Here is a 23700-nt window from a genome sequence, read left to right as displayed (position 1 = left end):
GGCTGCTGACAAGCCCACTTGGGTCCCACTCATCACGTCAGCTAAAAACAACTACTTTACTGCCGAGTGACCAAAATTGACATGGTATTGTGAGTTGGGATGAGGTACACCTGATATTTCGGTTCAGGGGCGAATTTCAAGACTCGGCGACAAATTGAGGGACCTGGAGTGAACTTATTCCTTCTAGGAGGCGAGGAACGCGACTCCGAAAGCCCAAAGCAAAAAACTCCCGTCGCGTGCCTGCTATTATCCATCCAACGCCAAGCAGCGTCTCTCCCTCGCCGATACAATACATGACATTGACACATACATACCCCGCGCCGTCCCACGGTCCCAGACAGGAAAGGGGTGTGTGTATCGGTAACCCGTTGGTTTGGGACCCCAACCCCACCCCGCCCGCCCTTTGCCCGACTCGGCGCCCGCACCCCCTTTTTGCCCTAAAACCCCAACCCCACCCCACACCGCCCTCGCCGCCGGCGTGTGGAGACAACGCCGCCGCATCTCTCCCTCTCTCTCTCTCTTCTCGCTACTGGTCTCTCGCCCCGCGCCGCCGCGCGGCAACCGTAATCTCGCAGGGGGGGCGCCGAGGCCGGGCTCCTTGCCGCCCTCGCCCCGCGCCGCCGGAACCCGCTCCGCCCTCTAGGTCTCCTTCCGCCGAGGCGCTCCTGCCACCCCGAATCGAAGGGGGGTTACTTCTCTCGGGTGGGTCTTCTCCCGTGGTTGAGACGGCGTCGTCGTCGTCCTCCGTTCTACTGGAAGTGGCGCGGATCCGGACCTGGATTGATTTCCTTCCCCGCGGTAAGAGTAACGAAACCCTAGCTCTGCTTTTCTAGTTCTGTTCGTTTCGCTGTTCTCGTTGATAGGCACCAATCGCCCTTATCCATCATATAGATTTGCTCCCGGTAGTTGTTTTAGGGTTTAGCGGAATCATCTGTCCCTGCCCTAGTTTTTTTCAGAACACGAGACGTGGTTTTGTTCTGATAATTCGATCCTCCCTTAGTTTTTTTTTTTTGGGGGGGGGGGTCGTGCTTAGATAAAATTTGAAATCTGTTTTCATGGATATGTATATGAGGGCATGTGGTTTAGGAGACCAGTTGTGTTCAAATGTCTAATCTATACCCGCTAGTAGGTCACTGGACTGATATCTAGTTTTAGCTCATTGGCTATGTATATAAGACATGTTTGTTTTTATGGTAACGGTAAGTTCTCTTCTTTCGCTTCTGTCGCTGAGAGAGGGAGGGAGAGGAAGGATCCAAAAGCCGGTATCCGTTACCCTGTTTACTAAATACTAACACAGCGTTATTTGTGTCTAAATACTGTGCCAAAGTGCAGCTGGCAGAGCAAGTTTGTTATTGAGTTTAGTTAAATATTGCAGTTATCTTCGGAAGAGGATCGATCCGTAAGCATTTAATGTCCTAACCCGTCATTTTCTTCCTTTCCTTGTCACTTGGCAGCCACTGTATTAGGAAAAACTTGTTTCCTCTTTTTCGCATCACATTTTGATGTGCTTTGATGGCAAGTAATATGCAACCTTCTGGGCCACCGCAGGTAAATGTTGTCTGGTTGTTTTAAGGATGGCAGTTTTCAGTGTGAAGTTTTGATTTTTGTCGTGTGATGTGCTAATTTTTTACCATTCTTTCTCTCTTTCTCTCTCTCTCAAGCAGCAATCTAGGCCCCCTATGATGGGCTCTAGTGTCCCACCACAAAATCTGGGACCTCCGATGCCTATGCAGGTAAACTGGAAGATTGAATTTTCCCCTTGTATCCACAGCATGGACCATTTTAATCATATTTTACATTCCTAATATGTCATCTCGTTCTCTAATTTCAGTTTAGGCCGGTGATTCATCAGCAACAACCTCCTCAGTTCATGCAACCGGGGCAGCAGTTTCGACCTGTTGGTCAGGCCATGCCAGGAGCTAATATTGGCATGCCAGGTCAGATGCCACATTTTCAGCAACCTACACAGCACTTGCCTCACTCTGGTCAAGTTCCACCTGCATCACAAGCAGTTCCTATGGCTTATCAGCCAGCTAGACCTATGTCATCTGGGCCTCTGCAGCCGCCAGCGACATTCTCTGGAGGCCATATGCCCACCATGGGAGGCCCTATACCGCCTCCATCCTATACGGCAAGTCCTATTTTTCCTTGCACTTTGTGGATTCTATTTGTTCATTTGATATATGTATTTAATTTCACAAAGCTATTGCCGGATCTTGAATGCCACCCCTTGCCGATAAGTTACTGATACTAGTATAGGCTACACTGCAGTATCAACCATCATCTGTTCCTCCTCCCATAGTGCAATCTTGGGGTACAGCTCCAGGTCAGAATGTACCTCTTGTGCAGCCTGGGCATCAGCCGATGTCATCTTCCGCTACAATGCCTTCAGTAAATATCACTGATCTCTTCTGAATCAGTTTATTTTTCTGTATTAAGTTTACTACTGTGCTTTATCAAATATGACATCCTTACCTTGCAATAATTGAGTTTGCAAATGAACAGATCAATTCCAGCGAAACTAGCTCTTCAGACTGGCAAGAGCACACTTCAGCTGATGGGAAAAAGTAAGTTGAATCATTTTACCTACTTACCTTTTGTTATTAACTTTCTGGTGGTGCTCAGTATCTTTTGTTGTGTTGCAAGTTTTCACCTTTATTCTTATTTGGTTGCTTTCTCTATTTCTCTCCTTTTTAAGGTACTACTATAATAAGAAGACAAGGCAATCAAGTTGGGAGAAACCTGCTGAGTTGATGACACCGTTGGAGGTTAGTTGTGCTGTGTGCTTATGTGTCATCTACACTTACCTTTTTGTAGATATATTCTTCGGTTACCTTAATTTTTTATATGCTAAACATGTCATGACTTGTTACATTTCCCTTAGGGTGTTCTGTCTATCTCTTAAAATTTATGGAATGGTCTGTTCTACTTCCATCTACTTTACAATAGTCCATATCCTAACACGCACTACAAAACTGCTTACTGACTCATCTCCACTTTGAAAGGAAGTACTAAACACTCTTCGGTTGTGGTTTCCTAAGCAACTGTCATGTTGGTCACATACATGGCATCTTGGTCTTGTTAAGTTTAAGTTGCTAAATTAATTGGTAATCCATCTAATAGAAAGAGGAGAGATATAGGAGGAATAGTCAAAGAGAGATTTGTGTTTATTTTTACATGAATTTCCTGAATATGTGCAATGACTTCCTTTCATGGCTTATGGGCTTTTGCTGACTTGTCTGATATAGCCACCATTTGGATTGGTATTGCTACTACCAATTCCACCATCAGGTTGTAAACTGCACTGGATTTTAAAGTTGAGGGGCTTATTCAATTTGGACCATCTTGAAAGTCTAAAGGGGGTGAATTGGAATTCATCACTATATTGACTACTTCTATTTCCAGAATGAACTCTTTACTCTTTCCACGAGAGGACAATGCATGTTCTTAGTTTCTTACTGAAATGATGTATGGAACGTTTAGCGTATTACAACTTCAACTTTATCTTTGATTCTGCATCTTTGCTATGCTAAAAGTTACGTGTTCTTAATTATTTATTTTTTGATGTAACAGAGAGCTGATGCCTCTACTGAATGGAAAGAATTTACTACACAAGAGGGTCGAAAGTAAGTTCTTGATGGAACACATGCTATCACATCTGTATGAAGTTAAACAAATCACTTTCTTGCCGGTTCTTATTATTCTGTCATTCCAGGTACTATTACAATAAGGTGACAAAGCAATCCAAATGGACGATTCCAGATGAGTTAAAGGTTTCCCAGCCTTCTTTGATGTTTGATTTTATATTTGTTTATTGAATATTGTTGTATATCTATAAACAATTTTTTCTTCCCTTTTAGATTGCGCGTGAATTAGCAGAGAAGGCGTCAAATCCACGCCCTGATCAAGAAACGGAAACAACTGCTGGTGCTCCTTCTGGACCCACTTCAAACTCTGTGGAACCTTCTTCTGTACCTGCTAACCAGTCCTCCACAACGATTATGGGTGCTCCAAGTACACTTGATGCAGCAGCGAACTCTGTTCCTCCTGGTGCTGGCCCTTCGCACAATATGGAGAACACCTCCAGTTCATCTAATACTGCCATGCAAAATGGTGGTCCAAGTACCGTTGTTACTCCTGTTATAAGCACAGAAATTCCATCAGTTGCAAGTGATGCAGGGATTAGCAGGTAACTGTCGATGGTTTACTCAATGCTTCCTCACCAGTCACCACTTAAATGTTGCTAATATAGTTGTTATATGATTTGTTCAGAGCCAATAACGAATACCCATCTCTAGCTAGCACTGCTGACACTCAAAATGGAGCATCTGCTGAAGAATTGGAGGTACATGTGGTGTCCTCTCACAGGGTTCTAGACTTATAGTTTGAGTTCTTAATATTTGCAAGTGTATGATAATTGAGTTATGACCTCTTCTGCCTGGAGCTATGTTGTTGAATGATGGGCAGGGGAGAGTAGACACTAGAGAAAATGGGAGTTAGGCGATAGATTAGCTTGTCTTTCATTGATTTCAAAACTGTGCCAAATCCTCATGAAAAGAGATGAGAGAAGCACTAACAGTCTTATTTAATCTCAAATATTTGAAAGAAACAAAATCTTATCTGAACAAGTAATCTCGTGAAAGAAACTAAAGATCCCCTAGGATAGCTCAAGCTGGTTTGGTGCTTCAAAATTAATGTGAAACATATGTTCTGGTCCTTCAAAATTACTGTGAACTTACGTCTGATAAATCCTGTACTCTGGTAACACCGATACTTCTATGGGAGTCAATAGTCATTTAAGAACCTAATAAAGTATGAGATTGTAAGAAAAATGTACCACTTATTTTCTCATGCCATTGCTTGTAATTTTAACAATGTAATCTCAATATCATATCATCTCCATATTTTTCCTGCTTTGAAATATGTGTATACTTGCTGTATCCACATTTTTCAAAAATTTCGTATCCCCGTATTGCCGTAACAGTATCGTTTATCTGTGATTCCTAGGATTGATTGGATATATTCTACATGTTAAGTAGCTTAATAGTCTGAGCATTATTCCCACACTGGTGAATTTTCAGTTGAAAATATCTATTATCACCATCCTGTGCAATATTGCCATGATACATGCTACTTCTTACTTGGAACGTATGTTAGGGTGGACAATTGTACAAGAATTGCTGTAATACAAATCCCAAGGTGTGACTCAATTCGGATGGAAGCAAACACTGATTTTTTTCCTTACATGGATATGTATGCTTTGTTTAATACGAAAAGAAAATATGCAAAATTTCACAAAACTACAGATACTTTGTCCAAATTATCGCAAAACTATTGATTTAAGGTGATATATATCACAAAACTACAGATTTAACAATAAATTTATCACAAAACTACAGGTTTAAGACTAAGTATCGCAAAACTACAGGTTTAATAATAAAATTGTCACAAAACTAAAGATTTTATGGTTTAAATCCTTAATACTAATGTTATGTTTGAGTTATAAACGTCCAAGTTTTGTGATTAAATATGCGCTAAACTTGTAGTTTTGTGATAACTTTGTTACTAAATCTGTAGTTTTGCAATACTCCACCTTAAATCTGTAGTTTTGTGATAAATTTAGTATTAAATCTATAGTTTTACGATAGCTTGGTCAATATATCTGTAATTTTGTGAAATTTACTCCAAATAGAGAAATATCATTTGCTACATCTTTATTCTTTCATTTCAAGTCTTGGATATTTTTTCTGGGGTTAGCGTGAGTTGGGATAAGGAAATCATCCTGCCTACTCCCTCAGTGAACTACAAGGGTAGCTATATTTTGGGACGTAGGGAATAGTGAGTGGTGACAGAAGCATGTCAATTTGAGTTTAATTCCTTAGAAGAAATTTAGGCCTACTTAGGGTTGGGCTATGCCGACGGTCACAGTTGTGCTCTTCTAAGTGCCTACACATTTGCATTTGATATATCTCACTCTCGTGTTTGTGTGTTTGTGTGTCTGTCTGTATGTATGTGTTTATATGTGTATACCTGTACATTTATGCTGCTTATATTCTCTGTAGGAGGCCAAAAAGACCATGGCAGTTCCAGGGAAGATCAATGTTACTCCAGTAGAAGACAAAACTAGTGAAGAAGAACCTGTGACCTATGCTAATAAGTTGGTAAGGGAAACTTGCACATATTAAGAATTGACTGTGCATTTCAAGTTTTAAGCTCATATAGGTACACTTTTCTTTTGACTTATAGGAAGCTAAAAATGCGTTCAAAGCTCTGCTTGAATCATCAAATGTTGAGTCTGATTGGACATGGGATCAGGTATGTAACTTTACTTGAATCGATATCAGTTAATGAATTGCTTGACACTGATATAATATGTCTAGGCTATGAGGGTCATCATAAATGACAAAAGGTATGGTGCCCTCAAAACTCTTGGGGAGAGGAAGCAAGCTTTTAATGAGGTTAGCTCTTTGTTGTACGAGCTAGAATCTGTCTTAGCAATTACATGGAATGTTGAAGTCTTCTATTGCATTGTTTTATTCTTCACTTAGTGGTTCACTGAAGCCAGGCCTATTTGTTTTTGCAGTATCTAAACCAGAGGAAAAAGCTTGAAGCAGAAGAAAGACGTATCAAACAGCGGAAGGCACGTGATGATTTTTTAGCTATGCTAGAAGTAAGATATCTAACTCATGTTATGTCCCTTACTAATACTCATTTGTCTTGACTATACTGACTATTTTACTTTCTGCTATGTGTTTTAGGAATCTAAGGAGCTTACTTCATCAACAAGATGGAGGTATGCGCCACTGACTTCAAGCTTCTATTCATACATAATAACAGTCCTGTGATAGTTCGATGCAATTTTGTTTACCAAACTGTTAGTTTCTAGTTGCTGTTTACATTGTAACTTTTTGTGGGGGTGCTGGAGGATGCCTTATGTTTGTTCGTGTTCAATGTTATGCAGTAAAGCAATAACTATGTTTGAGGATGATGAACGGTTTAGTGCTGTTGAGCGTCCAAGGGAGCGTGAAGACTTATTTGAGAGCTATCTTATGGAACTACAGAAGAAGGTTCTGTCTTATAGAAATTCTGTTCCCCTTTTAAATTTTAATTGGTGTTGGGCTTATCTGTTTGTAGAATACACTTTTGGGAATCTTATTCTGCAATTTCTTAGTTTTTTTAGTATGTCTAAGAACAAAACTAGAGATTTTTCTGGCATGACTTGACTGTATGGATCAAGATCTAAGTATCTACGATCATCCTGTTATAGGAAAGAGCCAGGGCTGCTGAAGAGCACAAAAGGCACATAGCAGAATATAGAGCTTTTCTCGAGTCATGTGAATTCATAAAGGTTGTTTCATTACTACTCCTATTAACTGTTTAGTCAATTAGTATGCAAACAGCTTCATCAATGAGAAACATATATATTTCTGTGCTGCAGACAAGTACCCAGTGGAGAAAAGTTCAAGAACGTCTTGAGGATGATGAACGCTGTTCCCGACTTGAAAAGATCGATCGACTGGAGATTTTCCAAGTTAGTATTTTTTTAGATCTGCAGTGACTTTCTTTATTTTGTGCTTCAACTATGCATTTCTGTGCAATCCAGGAGTATATAAGGGATCTGGAGAAAGAAGAGGAAGAGCACAAGCGGATACATAAGGTTTTTTTGGTCACATAACGTTCACTTCTTTTTTTTTTGTTCGATGTCTTGAACCACTATGGATGTTTAATATAAGTCAATTCTGTCAGGAACAAGTAAGGAGGCAAGAGCGCAAAAATCGTGATGAATTTCGCAAGATGTTGGAAGAACATGTAGCTGAAGGAATGCTTACTGCAAAAACTCGTTGGCGTGATTACTGTGCCCAGGTCATTGAAATCGACCTTTTATAAATACGATTAAAATGACAACATTTTTTTTCTTGATTCATAAAATTATCGATTTACAGGTTAAAGATTCCTCTGTGTACTTGGCTGTGGCCTCGAACATAAGTGGTTCAATGCCAAAAGATCTGTTTGAAGATGTAATGGAGGAGCTTGAGAAACAGGTTGGCCTTTAAAATTCGTAGTATACTCTTGCTTATCCAATGTATTAAGTCATCAATGTGCTATAGTTGCCTCTATGCCTGAATTTGGAATTGCAATTATCATGGCAAGTAAAATCTGTAGTGAATAGAGGTGGCCAGCAACTATGGCAAAAACCTACATCTTGGTCCTGCTGAAAGATGTTAATTCTATCCATTCTCATGCTTTGTAAAACACAATAACAAATTTTATTTCCATCATGTCACAAAAAAGCACGAGTCTACAATATTTTCATCTCATCACAATCACCATTTAAATTCTGGAATATCTGTTATTTTTTGTTATGCATGAACTTATGTACCTACCATCCTTTTATCTCAGTATCAAGATGACAAAGCCCGAATTAAAGAAGCAGTGAAGTCTGGAAAGGTACCTTTTATTTTACAAGCTTGCTCCATAGGTAAGTTTTACCTGTAGAAATTAGTTTGCCATCTGGCTGACAAGGTAATTTTGTTTAGATTCCTATGACGACTTCATGGACACTAGAGGATTTCGAAACTGCTGTTACGGAGGATGATACTTTGAAAGGAATAACAAACATAAACATGAAGGTATTATTGTTTTGTCACCCTGAAAATTTGATTATGTTTGATGAAGATGATAATATATGTGTATTATTGATGCTGTTCTTGCGGTAACAATTTCCATGTTCAGTTGTAGGACTGATAAGAATTTTTGTCGATATTGTTACTTATCTTTGCTGGATCTGCTGCAGCTTATTTTTGATGATCAAGTTGAAAGGCTCAGGGAAAAGGAGGTAAAGGAAGCAAAGAAGCGCCAGCGTCTGGGTGAAAATTTCTCAGATCTTTTGTACTCAATCAAGGTATGACACTCTGTAATTTGTTGTACATCATGCCTATTGATTGCTGATTACCTACATTGAATTGTCCTGTTATGCTTATCCAAAGTCCAGCAATTTTCAGGACAAAGTTAACATAGCAGTGTAGAACTATTTAACAGCCTGGAAGACTTTTGGGCTGCCGACATGATCCATAAATGCCTTCTATTTTATTCATTTATTTATACTTTTGTTGCATATATAGTACTGATAAAATCAATTTACAATGTAGTTCCTTTTTAAAAATTATATGGATGATTGGTAGCATGGCAATGAACTGTATTTGGTAACTGGTAATCAAATTCGAAGTGTGTAGTTGAAAGATATCATGGAAAAGTGGCTGCACTTTGGTACTCATTGAACTAAGTTGTTAGTTATTGGTAACATTCTTTTATAATTCACAGATGTGGTATTATTTATGTTTTTGCATAGAAAAATAGTTGATGAGTTGGAACCATAAATACTACTGGTGTTGTTGGAGTGCATGAATCATGAGCTTTTATGGCTCACTAAATATGATTCTTGAAAGCTTTTAGGTCAGAACTAATTTTGTTGATGATTTCCTATAGCTGTGACTTGCAATGGTTTGAGGAATTGATAATTGAATTAGGGTTACCCACTTTATGTACAGTAAAATTGGTCTAAAGGTGACAGCAAGGTTATCTAGTATAGTTCTAATTGTGTGCAATGTGGTCACAGAAACTGGCCAAAATAAAGAAGTCCATCTTGTTTTACTTTTGTTGCATATTGATAAATCATGGATAGACATTCATTTCAAATCGTAAAGGCATACGAATTTGGCACTTTGTTAAAGCTTTATTGGAGGACATTAGGAGAAATGGTTGCATGTGGAACCTACATTCATGAATGCACTTTGCTTTACACCAGGTGCAACAGCATGGGCAAATAGTTCAGTATTATCTATAGAGTCAGTTAGACTAGTCACGAGACTACACTTTTGAGATTGATCTTTTTTGTACTGATGTATATTTCTTTGAAAAAAATGCAGGAAATATCAGCTTCTTCAACATGGGATGATTCTAAAGCACTATTCGAAGATAGCCAAGAGTACAAGTAAGGGCAATCCTCTGAAAATTACTGTATTGTGACAAATGTTTACCATGCCTCCTGGTTATACTAAACTGGTTGGTGTACTGGCTTTGCCAGCTGGAAGGAAGTTAGTTCCGTAAATAGGATACTTGTGTTCAACCTGGTGGTAAATAGGATACGTGGGTTCAATCTTGCAATTTTGTGGGGGGAAGCAATCAGAATTGGTAGATCCATGTATTTCAAGGTGTCGTTTAGATGACGCTGAAGCCACAAGGCAAGGCCTAAGAAACCTGGTCTGCGGGACGAGCCCACATTCCACGTCGTCGTGACGCATCATAGATCGTGGATGGGTCGTTGCCTGATCATCGTCCCGGGCGTCAATTGGTCGCTGCTTGGTCTATGAAGTCTCCATGGCGTTGCCTCAGCCATTAGATGGGGAACAAACTGAAGAGGGGAAGGGAGTGGACAAGAGAGAAATGGATGGGGGCGTCAATTGGTCGCTGCTTGGTCTATGAAGTCTCCATGGCGTTGCCTCAGCCATTAGATGGGGAACAAACTGAAGAGGGGAAGGGAGAGGTGGAGAAGAGAGAAATGGATGGTGACAGGGGTGCAGTCGATGCCCTCGAATCGACTTGCACGAGGGGCTGGTGATAGCGTTGGCCGAGGCTTGCGTTGTCTTGTCGCCCAAGAGGTGGTCGCGCAATGGGGGCACTGATGTTGGTGGCTAAGGAGGGCGCAAGCTGCGGGCTATGTGGGAGAAGAGAACAGAGGTTCTCAGATATGATTAAGTGGTTAACATGTTAATGAGCCACGCTAGCCCATTTGGCCTAGTTCACAACATAAAGAGATAGTGATAGGAGAACGTCTGGCCCTCTTGTGCAAGCAGAGCATCGCTCGAGTTCATTGGTCGATTCCACGCCTTGTCATGCTCTGTCTTCTCCAATCTTCTCTCATTCCGAATGTACATCGTGGATGTCGTCCCAAAAACATTTGTTCTCGACCCGCATTCTTAACCAGCGTTCCAAAAGATGGACTCCATTCCTCGTGATTCAGGAACTTTTGTGACTCCATCTTGTGGGCAAGGGCGTTCCAAAAGATGGACTCCATTCCTCGTGATCCAGGAACTTTTGTGGCTCCATCTTGTGGGCAAGGAGTGAGGGAAATGAGAGTGGAAACTCACCCTGCGTGGTGGTGCTTCCATCCTGCCATGGATCTGCACAAACCACATTATAGCTTATTGCACAAGAGGGAAGGAGGGGCTACTCTGTATGGGAGAGGGAGGAGTACGTATTGCACCTCTACTATGCTAGGGCAGCTGAGGAAAAAGAATTGGTGGGCTTTAAATAGGCTCTTCCGCTGACTTAAGTGTACGAAGCTAATGTGGTGACTTGCTGAACGCATTGTTGACCCATATATTTTCTCATTTTCTTGCTCTCTTCTTTCTTTTGTTGTGTACGTTCGCACCCTGTGTACACCCTTCTGCCTAGATCATAAAGAGTGCTGGGTCGCCTTGTCGTGATGAATGGCCATAGTAACGATGGGTCGAAGAAAAGTTTGCGTTGAAGTCTTGAGATGTTGTAATCAGAGTACTGTGGCACATCCATTTTATATATAATTTAATTCATATTGCAGAATTTTAGGACCTAGATTCTCTTGTGCTAACTGTATGTTACATTGTTACTCAATACAATTTATAGCTCACACATAAAAAAAATTTGTGTCCAATGCAGTAAGTATGGCAAATCAGTTCTCTATAAATAATGGTTTTTGTATCTGTTCACAAACATGGCAAGCAAGGCAGTGAATTACTGAATTGCCTGAATCAGATTTTAACTGAGCTTCCTTTGCAAAATACATGTTCCTTGAATGACTGAATTTGCTTGACTGTTTTCTGTCATACTTTTATGTTATTTATGTCTTACCTGGGTTTTGAATGATTTTATACTATTTTTTGCATTAGGGCATTGGACAGCGAAACATACTCTAGAGAGCTTTTCGAAGAGTGCGTTGTCCACTTGAAAGAAAGGTTAAAAGAGAAAGAGCGCTTGAGGGAGGAAGAAAAGGTAATGTACTGATGGCTGTTTTATCATATGATATATTGTTTACCTGCATTTCTTGAAGGTGTCAGAATGTGTATAACATGGTTGAAACATCGTTACTTGTATGTTGTATCAGCAGCATCTGTTTCTTTGTCAGGTGTAGCATTGACTTATGTTTTTTTCGCCTGAATTTGTATCTTCTATTCAGGCAAGAAAAGAGAAGGAACGTGAAGAGAAAGAACGGAGGAAAGAGAAAGAAAAGAAGGAGAAAGAACGCAAAGAAAAAGAAAGAGACAAGGAGAAAGAAAGAGAAAAGGACAAAGGAAAGGATCGGTCGAGGAAAGATGAGATGGATATTGATGCTGTTGATGCAGATAGCCATGGCTCAAAAGACAAGAAAAGAGAAAAGGACAAGGAAAAGAAGCATAAGAGACACCACCATGACACTGCAGATGATGTGAGCTCTGAAAGGGATGAGAAGGATGACTCTAAAAAGTCTCGTAGACATAGCAGTGATCGCAAGAAATCAAGGAAGGTATAACATTTGTGCTTTCGTGCAAATCAAGCTTCTAAGTATTGGCGATTTGGTGCTGATATGGCACTGTATCATGCATACAGGCCCCGGTACTAGGATAATAAAAACTACCAGTTTAGTGCTAAATATATCAGCAGACATTGCCACCATCCCTTGAGGAGTACCTTCCACCCTCACCAAATATTAGTGCTGATATACGTTTACCAACTTTTATTGAACTGAAAGACTGTGCTTTGCCTTTGTCTTGTGATGTTATTTGGACTCATTGGTGGATGATTTTGTTTGTGCTAAAATTTAAGTCGTCTTTTGTTTGTAAAAGCCATAGTGGCTGTAGGACACTGCAAACATGTCTGTCACAGCTTTTGGTGAACCGTTACAAGCTGACATTGCCATCACTTCATGCTTTCTACCAAAAAGTAATTTGGTATTTTAATACTGTAATTTTTATTGGTGAAATGGGAGAATTGGGTTTAGGATGTTCAAGCAAAAAGTAACACTGCCATATATACCACCTTCGAACTAATAATATTAGATGGGCTGCTTACTTTATTAGCAATGTCATAGGATGTCCTTAAATCTTGTTAATTGATCCCTACTGTGTGAAAGCACTTTGAAATATGAATCTATTGGTATAACCTTTGTACAGTATTTTTCAGTAGGTAAAGAAATGCACTTTGTATTTTGGCCACCCCCACCCCCCAAACAAAGCTGTAAAGTTTGATAAGTATAAATAAAAAATACCTTATGAATTTACTTATAATTTGACCAACTTTTTTTTGTCACAATCTACAAAATTTGACTTTGTAAATCAACTATGCCTTGTAAATCTCTTGCATAAAGTATATGATATTTGTATTCAACCAGAAATCTTGTCTCTAGCCCTTGTACCAGCAATAATCTTGTTAAAGTGCTCCCTATTGTTTGAAAGCACTATGTAATATGAATCTATTGGCATCTTGATGAATCTTTTGGTATAACCTTCTTACTGCAAATTTACTTGTAATTTGACTAACTACTTTTTTGGGGGTCAAAATCTACAAAGTTTTGACTTTCTAATCAACTATACCTTATATCTCTCTTGCATGTTTGATATTTGTATTCAGCAGGAAATCAGTTTTGTAAATCACATGGTTGTTTATCTGATTGAGTAAACTTAGTTAGAACATGTAATGATTTTATGAATGCTATTAATGCAGCATACCCATGCTTCGGACTCTGATAGTGAAAATCGGCACAAAAGACACAAAAAGGATCGAGATAGCTCCCGCAGAAATGGCACACGTGATGACCTTGAAGATGGTGAACTTGGAGAAGATGGGGAGATTCATTAGTCATTCGTTTCTCCGCTGAGATTGTCAGTACTACTGCTCCTTGCCATGTTATTAGTTAAATACCGTTTTCTTGTTTTGCTCAAGTAGCGCATCTGCTTAAGAATTTGGTAGTGTCAATCACTGTTATTAGTGTACATGCTCTGAGATTTACTTAGTATTTTATACTATTTTGCAGTATCACAATACAGTCCCCCCTCCTGTTTTGGACATATGAAATGGTGCATTTTGTTGGCAACTATAAATGCTTTCCTCCAGAGAAGGACAATTTCTTTATGGGGATTATCTTCTTGTCTTGATCTGGCTTGTTGGAAATGGACAATAATAGCCTTCATTGTTTGGATGCTCACAATGTAGTCATGAAGGTTCTTGTACTGCAAAACTTTTGTTGCCTTTAGTTATCTTCTTATCCCCTTCCCTTTGTCAGTCTGGGTATAGGTTGTATTTGTTATAGGAGGGGGAGGGCTGTAAAGTGTTTAGTGGCTGAAAAAGATCCTTTAGAAGGTTAGGTGCGAAATGCATGCAATGCTGAGGTTTATAACTGAATTTCGTTGAATCATCTGTGCCCAGTGGCCACTGTATCCTGATTAGAGCTCTTGATCTACAAGACTTGTGTTTCTCCATGGATCTCCCGTCTCCTGCATTATGTTGCCATTAAGCGGCACCTGGCTGTTGCTGTAACACCGAGGCCTGTCTGTGGGTGCATGGAATGCAAAGCACACTTGGTTGGAAGCATGGCAAGAGGCAAAGCCTGCCCAACTCACTCATTGGTCGTGCTGCTGCAGCAGTTTCATACTCGTTTTGACGTGGTTTTCACTTTGGAGTTGTTTAACATCTTGTTATTTACTATGCCATCTAACATAGTTTTCGTATGGTAGCAGTTTTGTAATAGTTTGCTGCTATTTATGGTGCTTTATAGATAGATGTACTTGCAGCTGACGCTGTTGATATTCTCATGAATACATTGATTCTGTAGGCTATGTTTGTTGGATGGCTGATACTGAAACGATAACATGATCCATCCTGGTATTATGGCTGTAGATTATTAACTTTTTTTGTTGGAAGGGAACAATTTACTAACTAATCTTCACAGACGGACCCTTTGCATTTGGGTGTTTAAGTCATTCATTGCTGCTGTTTGTTCATGATGACCATTATGGTCTGTACTGGAGCTGTCTATTCAACTAGTTTCTCAATCCCTGTAACCGTCGGGTTGCATGCGTTTTGTGATGTGTGGCATGTGTGCTGCGTTTCAATTGGCTTTTATTAGTTGCAATGAATTATCCACCAGTAGTTGAAAGTCGGCAAAAGCTGCATGCTTGGAAACTATCCAACGGCAAACAAGTCATGCATGTCCAGACAACTCGCCTACAACGGTTGAACCCAAATCTGTACAGCATAAGATTTAGGGGTCCTTAGGAATGGAGGAAAAATCAATTTATAGGTAAAACTTTTTATATGTGTTCTTAGCGACTTAAAAGCCAATGCTGAAAAAGAAACTACGTTGAAATATCTTAAAATCAATTTTAAAATTAAGTTTGAAAATTGAAATTTTGGCTTTGTCATTTACTTATTAGGAGAACCGATGTAGCCGCTCCTCTTTAGGTTGTCTAGACCAATCTCAAACATCTGTTTTCTCAAAGATATAGTTTCTATCAAAGCTCCATATAGGGCTGGACAAATAGCTCGGGCTCGTGAACTCGGCTCAAGCTCGGCTCGGGCTCGCCTGGCTCGGCTCGGCTCGAATCCTGAACGAGCCGAGCCCGAGCCTGGGTTTTAGCTCGTTTGTGAACCGAGCCGAGCCCGAGCCAGCTCGCGAGCAGCTCACGAGCTTAGTAGGCTCGGTTTGAATAGAAAGACTTCTGGCTGAAAACCAAAAAAGCCCATCAATTTGTTATATGTTGGCTGCATATAATATACTTAATTATCTTTGTAGGGACTTGAGAGTTATTATCTGAATAACCAAGTCATTGCAAAGCAACACAACTGCTGCTGGCAATACAACTGCTGCTATTGCAAAGCTCACGAGCCAGCTCGAGCCGGCTCGAGCCAGACCACGAGCCGAGCCGAGCCTAATGTACAGCTCGGTTGGAGAGCCGAGCCGAGCCAAGCCGAGCCTGGCATTTCGCGAGCTTCCACGAGCCGAGCCGAGCCTGGCTCGGCTCGCCTCGTTTCCACCCCTAGCTCCATACAACCTCTGTTTCAATTTTCTTATCGCTCTAGCATTTAAAATTTTGGTGAAAGTACTTTTCGTTCTCATACTCCAAAACATTTTCCGAGATGTATACTTTCCTTCTTACCCATAATCAATGCATCCATACTACTATTTGTACTCATCACTGGAAATTTTAATACTTGCCTTAAAAAGATTATTGTTATGTTATTAATACGGTAGCGATGTAAATTGCCACAACGATTTAATTTGTAACATATGGAGAACGACAAGCAAATTGAAGAAGTACCAACTTAGGGCAGTCTCAACCCATAGTGTCCATAAACAGTGTCTATGGTGACATATCAATAAGACATTACAATGGAAACTACACTTCACAACCCATGATTTCTTAAAGTGGGTCATTAATAAATACATCATCTCTCTTCTTTACCAATCATATTTATTCTTCATCTACTATGAAGACACTATTTTCTCCCAATGCAAAACTTGATAGTGTCTAGTGCATATGTTCTCGTGTTGAAACTGTATCTTGCATGAGACCCAGTTTCTTTCTCTCTTCACTCTCTCTCTCTCTTAATTAATATAGTGACACATAAGTTAAAAGTCCTACATGTGAATGTAGTTAATACCATAGACACCATCCTAAATGGAGGGTTATGATTGCCCTTGTATCACTTCCCAGTTCCCACCGCTAATTTAAAAGAAATTGAGACTAAAAATCAAATTCTCATACTGATCCACCTTTATTTCTCACTGTCTTAACTTCCCATCCTCTTCCCCAACAATGTAGACACGAATCAAGATGTCCAGCGCGTTCCCAATTCTGCAGCCATAAAAGAAAAAAAAACAATTTTGAGCTAGAAAGATGGCAGTTAAGTATGGCACCAAGTCACCAACGGCCAATCAAACCAAACTGACGTATTTGCAAATGAAACATAATTTATAAATAAAATTTTTATATACATATTTTTGGCAGTTTAGAATCCAAGGCTAAAAAATAAAATACGATAAAAGAATCCTAAAATCAAATCTAAAATGAAAATTTTAAAATTTAGCTGATAAACGTAAGAATAAGCGAGAAGACAAGCCTGAAACTTCAGTCACTCTCACGCGTGGAGTTCTTCATCAGTCCATGGCTGGCAGTGTCCAGCAATAGCTGCGTCTCGCCGCGCAGCAAACGGCGGAGCAGGCGGAGCTGCACGCGCTCCGGCAATGTCAGGTCGTCGTCCAGCACCGCCGCCGCGAGCCTTGCGTCCACCTCCCTCCACGCGGCGACCAACACGAGGCGCCGTCGTCCCCCACGCTCGAGGTCGAGGGTCGTCAGAATCCCGGAGCCGAGCGCCGCCGCGACCACCAGCTCGTCGAGGAGGGCTGGCAGCTCAAGCTCGGCGACGGCGACAGCGACAGTAGCGCGGCCGTGCTGCTTGCCGTCTCGCCGCCACGCCTCTGACTCCGCGGCGTCGCCGTTGATGGCGCAGAGCGCCGCGGCGAGCTCGTACGGCTGGGAGTCCGACGGGTCTTTCTGCACGGCCGCCTTGTACCGCCGCAGCGCGTCGTCGAAGTCCCCGTCCCTGGCGGCGAGGAAGGCGAGGAGGAGGTTGACGTCGACCGCCGCGAGGTCGTCGCCCTCCGCCTCGGCGTCGGCGAGGGCGCGCTCGGCGGTGGCGCGCGCCTCTCGGAGTCGCTCGCCGCAGAGCGGCCGCGCTCGGAGCAGCGACGCGAGCATCGCTTGGGAGCATTCCACGAGGAACACCGGCTGCAGGTTGACGGGCTTGATTTCGCGGCCACCGGAGGAAGGCGGCGGCGGCGTCGACTTCGGCCTCGTGAAGTACGGAAAACGGCTGTACTTGGACACGAAGAGGCGTAGTGCGGTGAGCAGCAACGAAATGGCCAGCTTGTCCGCGACGGACCACTCACCTTGCTCGAAATTCTTGACGAGCACGGCCTCGGCGAGCTTGGCCGCTAGCAACATGACTACCCTGTCGGCGGCACCTTGGGTGTACAGCGGCGAGGACCCGGGCATGGCGAATACGACCTCGAACGCCACCCTCCATCCGGCGTCCTCTGGGAGGCCGTTGAGCCACTCGGCCGGGGTCCCCATCCGGCCGTGCAGGAGGCGCAGCGCGGCGGAGGTGATCCGCAGGTGGGGGTCGCCTGGTCTGTCCGCGACCAGCCGGGCGACATCGGCGAGCGCTTGGTCGAATCGGCCGTCCCGAGCGTGTACGAGTGCCAGGCCCATCTCGACCCGGTAGACGACCGTGGACTCCGCGGCCGCTAGTTTCTTGGCATACTCACGGAGGTACCTGCCGGTGAAGGTCGGAGCGCGGAGTGCACCGGCGGCGAGCGCGTGGGCCGCGTCGAGGAACAAGGCGTCCCTGCCGCTGCTGCTGCCGGCGAGGGCCGCGTTGAGGTCCCGCAGCCCAGGGTGCGCGCGGACGAGGCCCAGGTGTCCGCGGGTGGTGGTGGCGGCGCCGTCTTGCGGCGGATGGGAGACGCGGACGGAAATCCCCGACAGCTTCGCCGCCACGGCCGCCGTCCCGGCCAGTGCCGCGGCGAGGGCGGCGCGGCGGAGTCTGGACATGTAGCCGTTTGCTCTCCGGCGGCGAGGAGAAAGTCTCGTGGTTTGCTGAGGATTCGTCGTGCTTGTACTGGACGTTACTGGACGCTAGGATGCAGAGCTCTAAAAGATGAAGGAATCCTTTCCCTATATAGGTGTACTACGTCTGGAACTCTGGATGTTCTGCGCTTCTCAAGCGAACGGCCCAATACAAATTTTGAAATATTTTCGTCCAACAGGTCCATGCAGGAGCATAGTTATTAGTAAGGGTGAAAACGGTAACGGAACCGGCGTTCGTTTCTGACTTTCTACCGGTCGAGCTATATAGAAATGGTAATTGACCCAAAAAATTGGAAATGGTAAAAAATATGGAGATGGAAACGGAAATGGTTTTGCTGTTATACCGATCGTTTCCGTATTTACCGTATTTTTATGGAAATTACTGTTTCTTATAATAATTACTGTATTTCTAGATATGTTGATATTTATAGGGTATGTCTCTACTTTACCCACAGTTTAGAGATTGATTGACTCTTCAATCAAATCCTAACTTGAGTGCGTGGCTAAAATGGATTTAATTTATAATTTATATAGTATAGCTTAAATTTATTTATACATATAACATACTTATGAGTTAAATATATGTTTTCTATAGTTTAATGTTTCCGTATTTGTTACCGGGTTCCGATCTGTACCAACATATTTCTATCCGTATTATTCCGTTTCCGGTTTTCCGATATTTCCGATATCGTTTTCGTTTCTGACTTTACCCTTTTTGATTTCATTTCCGAGAAAATATGATTATGGAAATAGTTAAGGCTGTTTTCCGATCGTTTCCGACCGTTTTCGTGAGGCGAGGCAGGTTCAATGTGGCTTCGTGAAAATAAAATTTTCTATGCCACATCGGACGTTTCACCGGTTGTTGGAAGGTGTTTTCGGACACGAATGAAAAAACTAATTTTATAACTCGTCTGAAAACCACGAGATGAATTTATTAAGCCTAATTAATCTATCATTAGCACATGTGGGTTACTGTAGCACTTATAGCTAATCATGGACTAATTAGGCTCAAAAGATACGTCTCGCGATTTCCATGCAAACTGTGCAATTAGTTTTTCTTTTTATCTATATTTAATAATGCTCCATACATATGTACAGAGATTCGATGTGACGTTTTTGGGAAAAAATTTCTGGGAATTAAACAATGCCTGTATAGCACATAGTATGTATTACTCCATCCAAAATATAGTAATTTTTAGTCTTCAGGACTTATACTAAAATATACTACTAACAACAATTACAATCATCCGCCATTTAATTTCTCCACCTACCTCCACTTCTCATCTAATTACAACATTTCATCATTTAATTCTACCTACTTTCTAAATAAATGTGTCCAACCCTAAAATTCTGTAGGTAGTACTTCACTACTGAATTGCTAACCTTCATTCGACAAAAATTTTAGGTGAGAATTCTGTTGAACCCTTCACGGTTGGATTCATGTCACATTTTTTCTTCTCGAGCTCCGACGAATGAAGGCGGCCCGACAAGTTCAAGTCTCGATTTGGGGTTGGGGTGGAAAGGGGGTGGGAGGGGGGGGAAGAGGTGGGAGTTCGACAGCCTTAGAGGGATGGCCATGGGAGGCTGCGACCCAGCGGTGAGCCATGGAATGGGTAGGCGGTGCCGCCGAAGTTGTGGGGTTGGCAACTGGCGGCGAGGGGCAAAACAAAGTGAGTGATTAGGAGGCAGGGGGAGGGTGTTGATGCGAAAAACACACACTGGCCTGGAAGATCTGCTTAACTTCAGTGCAGGTCCAAAATCTTGCCTTTAGGTTCATGAGCGTGCCAGTTGATTTGATCCTACAATCAATAAGAAAGAAAGACAAAGAAACCGCGGTTAAATCCATAAACGATAGCCGATCGGCTAGTTGCCGATGACATATCATTTATTTTTGAGCCGATGTCATATTGGGATCGATCGGCCATTGTGAATAAATAAGATAAAGCTAAGTCTACTCGATCGGCTGTAGATGTTAACAGTACATAATTGTCACGTCGATGTATATTTAAACCAAGTGATTGGGATAGATCGGTCGTTATGCCGAGACAGTATAAATCACTTAAGTCAAAATATGCATTAACACGATAATTATATGAATGTTCACAGCATAGCCGATCAATCTAGTACGTATCGGCTGATACTCCGATACCACTCTATATTAAGATATTAAAATAAACATAATACATTAAACAGGAAGCCTAACATATTCTAATACAATAAGATCTTAACACAAAGGGTGGATTTAGCATAACAATTAAGCATATAAGATATAAAATAGCTAAATCAGGTAAGATCGGCTGAAACTCCGATGCTATCTCTTTCAGTAACCATAAAACAAGCAAGATATTACGATTAAAAATATTACTTAATAGATCAAACTCAACCGATGCAGCATTAAGCATAAAGATAAACATAAGATCTAAGCAAGATGATGAAAGCATCTAAGAGATGGTAGATATGCTATATAATCTAGATTAACAGCAAGATTTAACCCTATCGGCTATTTTCCTAACAATAAGAACTAGCCGATTGCGGGTTAAATAGAGTAATTACTAAAGATTATAGAACATATATGATAACTCGACGAATTACATCAACAAGATTAGAGTGTCATAAAGATGGAAGCACTAATCCCGAGAACGCAAGCCGCCATGACAAGTTTACCTCTAGTTGAAGATCGAAATCGATGCAGCCCAACCCGAAAGCAAGAACTCGACGAAATAGAACGAAAGTAAAAAGGTGGCGATGCGCCGAAATTGTGTTGAACTGATTGTTAATTGATTACATGGGGTTTGGGCTACTTTTATACCCAAAGTACACAATATGTCCTTGTCAAACACGACTCCTAACACTATTACAACTCAAGATACAAACAAGTCCTTAAGGCGGACCCTTACCGACTCAAAGTATAAGGAAATTACACAAAATATCCTAATTAATAGATACAATTGTCTTCTCAGGACTCAATCCACGTGTGGCAATCCGTATGAAGCACATTAACTTAACCCGATGACGTGTACTGAGTCACATTGTCAGAATCGGCTCAATCGGCTACCTTATCCGACTCGAACTCTGCCAACTCTGGTCGCAGCCGATTCGGACTTCGGCCGATTCTTACTCTATTTCCGGAACGATCTACAGAAATTTTGGTGATTATATAAGATATTGTCAGAGATTATATAAGATATATGATAACTCGACAACTTACATGAACAAGATTAGAGTATCGTAAAGATGGAAGCACTAATCCCGAGAACGCAAGCCGCCATAACAAGTTTTACCCCTAGTTGAAGATCGAAACCGATGCAACTCAACCCGAAAGCAAGATCTCGTCGAAACAAAATGAAAGTAAAAGGGTGGCGATGCGTCGAAATTGTTGTTGAACATGTGTTATTTTATTACATGGGGCTTGGGGTCTATTTATACCCGAGATTACAAAATATGTCCTTATCGGACACGACTCTTATCTCTAACAAACTCTAAGATACCATAAGTCTTTGCGGCAGACTTTTGCCCAAACTTATCTATAAGGAATTTACATAAAATATCCTAATTAATAGATACAATTGCCTCCTTAGGACTCAATCCGTGTATGGCAATCCATATGAAGTACTTCAACTCAACCCGATGACGTATACCGAGTCGTATTGTCAAAATCGGCTCAATCGACTAACCTTGTCCGACTCGAACTCTGCCGATTAAGGTCGCAGCCGATTCGGACTTAGCCGATTCGTGCTCTGTTTCCGTAACAATTCCTATCTTAGATTCCGCTTCTGTTTGATCTTCATCTCTGATACTCATATTACCAAATTTGGTCGTTAACACATGCCCCCCAAGTTCGGAATATTTGGTAATGTTTCAGATTTGCCATATCTGTTTTTCCAAGAATATCGCTCGTTGCCGTTTTTCGACCGTTACCGCGGTGTTTTAAATATTAACTGTCATCTCCGAGAAATTTCACACCGTCACCTCCGTTTTCACCGCTTAAGCAAACCTTGTCTTCTCTCTCTCTCCGGCGATCCCCTCGGTGCGCAAGGCAATTCCAAGGCGATCTCCTCTCCGGCCAAGATTCCGCCCGCGGCGATGTCGACCTCCGCCAGCCCGTCTGTCGCGCCATCGGCTGAGTACGCAGAGGTACGTGCTCATCAGCTAGATCCCTTTTTCCGTGCAGTATATCAGCTTTTCTTCATCTCTATTCTTTTGCATTTGTAGCATCTCTCCAACTTGGTCGCGGTTCCCAGTCTGTCAAACGAGCACCAGTATTTTCTCGGTCCGATCGGCAATCCTGATCCCCATGAGTTTATTAGTGCCGAGACTAATAGGATTCCTTTCAGACTAGCCAACCCGAACATAGGTCATTGGAAAAACACCTTCAAATCTTGGCCTTCCATTGAGAAAAGTGCCCCTGAGAAAAGTTGGCCTGTATGGTACAAGCGGGTATCGGCTAGCAAGCAGGCTCACTGGGACGAAATTGGAATCGGCCAAGCACTTGCCCTGACCATAGCAAATTCGGCTAAGGACAAACCCCTGATGGCCGCTGCAGCCTATTTCTGGTCGAACACACTTAATGCTTTACTCTTTAACCAAGGGCCAATGACCCCAACCCTGTTAGACATCACAATGATCACTGGCTTAGATGTCACCTCATTGGCTAATCCCATGAGCTTGAACACTAAAAACACTTTTGAGTTCAAGACCAAGAGCATTGGAGGCTGGTCAGGGTATATTGCAGCGTACAAGGGCAAAGGGCCAGTCACCCCTCGAGAGCATGTAGTCTTTCTGCTGATATGGCTTGAAAAGTTCCTGTTCTGCGGATCAAGTTGTGGTCCCACAACCAACTGGCAGTTTCCAGCTGAAGCCCTAGAAACAAAGAGACAATTCCCCTTAGGCAAAATCCTCCTCGGCTATCTGTACCAAATGTTGAATAATGCATCGGCCAAGATAGCTGTCGGCTCAGTTGTTGGTGTAGGTGGACCATGGTGGTTGCTGCAAACTTGGTTAAACTTGGTAGCCATGAAAGTTGTTAATCGGCCAACTG

General features: G+C 42.0%; 2 protein-coding genes across 4 annotated transcripts; one reads left to right on the top strand and one right to left on the bottom strand.

The window, feature by feature from the left end:
* The first annotated feature begins 434 nt into the window (after positions 1-434).
* Positions 435-14909, top strand: LOC4327802 (pre-mRNA-processing protein 40A). Of its 2 annotated transcripts, none has more exons than XM_015765403.3 (30): positions 435-798; positions 1455-1548; positions 1665-1733; positions 1832-2131; positions 2272-2391; positions 2506-2567; positions 2699-2768; positions 3574-3626; positions 3716-3773; positions 3861-4189; positions 4273-4345; positions 6063-6161; positions 6247-6315; positions 6381-6458; positions 6584-6670; positions 6759-6793; positions 6962-7067; positions 7268-7348; positions 7439-7531; positions 7604-7657; positions 7747-7863; positions 7944-8042; positions 8401-8448; positions 8538-8630; positions 8795-8902; positions 9927-9991; positions 11928-12030; positions 12215-12541; positions 13738-13895; positions 14048-14909. In XM_015765403.3, the coding sequence occupies exons 2-29, from the start codon at positions 1513-1515 to the stop codon at positions 13870-13872; spliced, it is 2967 nt and encodes a 988-aa protein (XP_015620889.1). In that variant the 5' UTR covers positions 435-798; positions 1455-1512; the 3' UTR covers positions 13873-13895; positions 14048-14909. The 2 variants fall into 2 exon arrangements, with proteins under 2 accessions (XP_015620889.1, XP_015620888.1); XM_015765402.3 differs by having other exon boundaries at positions 2260-2391.
* Positions 14910-16335: 1426 nt separating this feature from the next.
* On the bottom strand, positions 16336-18825 carry LOC4327801 (uncharacterized). Of its 2 annotated transcripts, none has more exons than XM_015788498.3 (2): positions 17134-18825; positions 16336-16868 (listed from the first exon to the last, which is right to left on the bottom strand). In XM_015788498.3, the coding sequence occupies exon 1, from the start codon at positions 18624-18626 to the stop codon at positions 17142-17144; it is 1485 nt and encodes a 494-aa protein (XP_015643984.1). In that variant the 5' UTR covers positions 18627-18825; the 3' UTR covers positions 16336-16868; positions 17134-17141. The 2 variants fall into 2 exon arrangements, with proteins under 2 accessions (XP_015643984.1, XP_015643975.1); XM_015788489.3 differs by having other exon boundaries at positions 17156-18741.
* Between the last annotated feature and the right edge of the window lie 4875 nt (positions 18826-23700).

This window comes from Oryza sativa, chromosome 1, assembly GCF_034140825.1.
Source record: "Oryza sativa Japonica Group chromosome 1, ASM3414082v1".
NCBI lineage: Eukaryota > Viridiplantae > Streptophyta > Magnoliopsida > Poales > Poaceae > Oryza > Oryza sativa.
Note: the sequence above shows the minus strand (reverse complement) of the source record. Positions and strands in the feature narration are given on the sequence as shown.

What these genes read in the sequence shown, in the direction of transcription:
- LOC4327802 (XM_015765402.3), top strand. Translation starts at nt 1,513, where the DNA reads ATGGCAAGTAATATGCAACCTTCTGGGCCACCGCAG. An exon ending in GACCTCCGATGCCTATGCAG is followed by an intron (nt 1,734 to 1,831) that starts GTAAACTGGAAG and finishes CTCTAATTTCAG; the next exon opens with TTTAGGCCGGTGATTCATCA. An exon ending in TGGAGGAGCTTGAGAAACAG is followed by an intron (nt 8,043 to 8,400) that starts GTTGGCCTTTAA and finishes CTTTTATCTCAG; the next exon opens with TATCAAGATGACAAAGCCCG.
- LOC4327801 (XM_015788489.3), bottom strand. Translation starts at nt 18,626, where the DNA reads ATGTCCAGACTCCGCCGCGCCGCCCTCGCCGCGGCACTGGCCGGGACG. An exon ending in ACTGATGAAGAACTCCACGC is followed by an intron (nt 16,869 to 17,155) that starts GTGAGAGTGACT and finishes TTATGGCTGCAG; the next exon opens with AATTGGGAACGCGCTGGACA.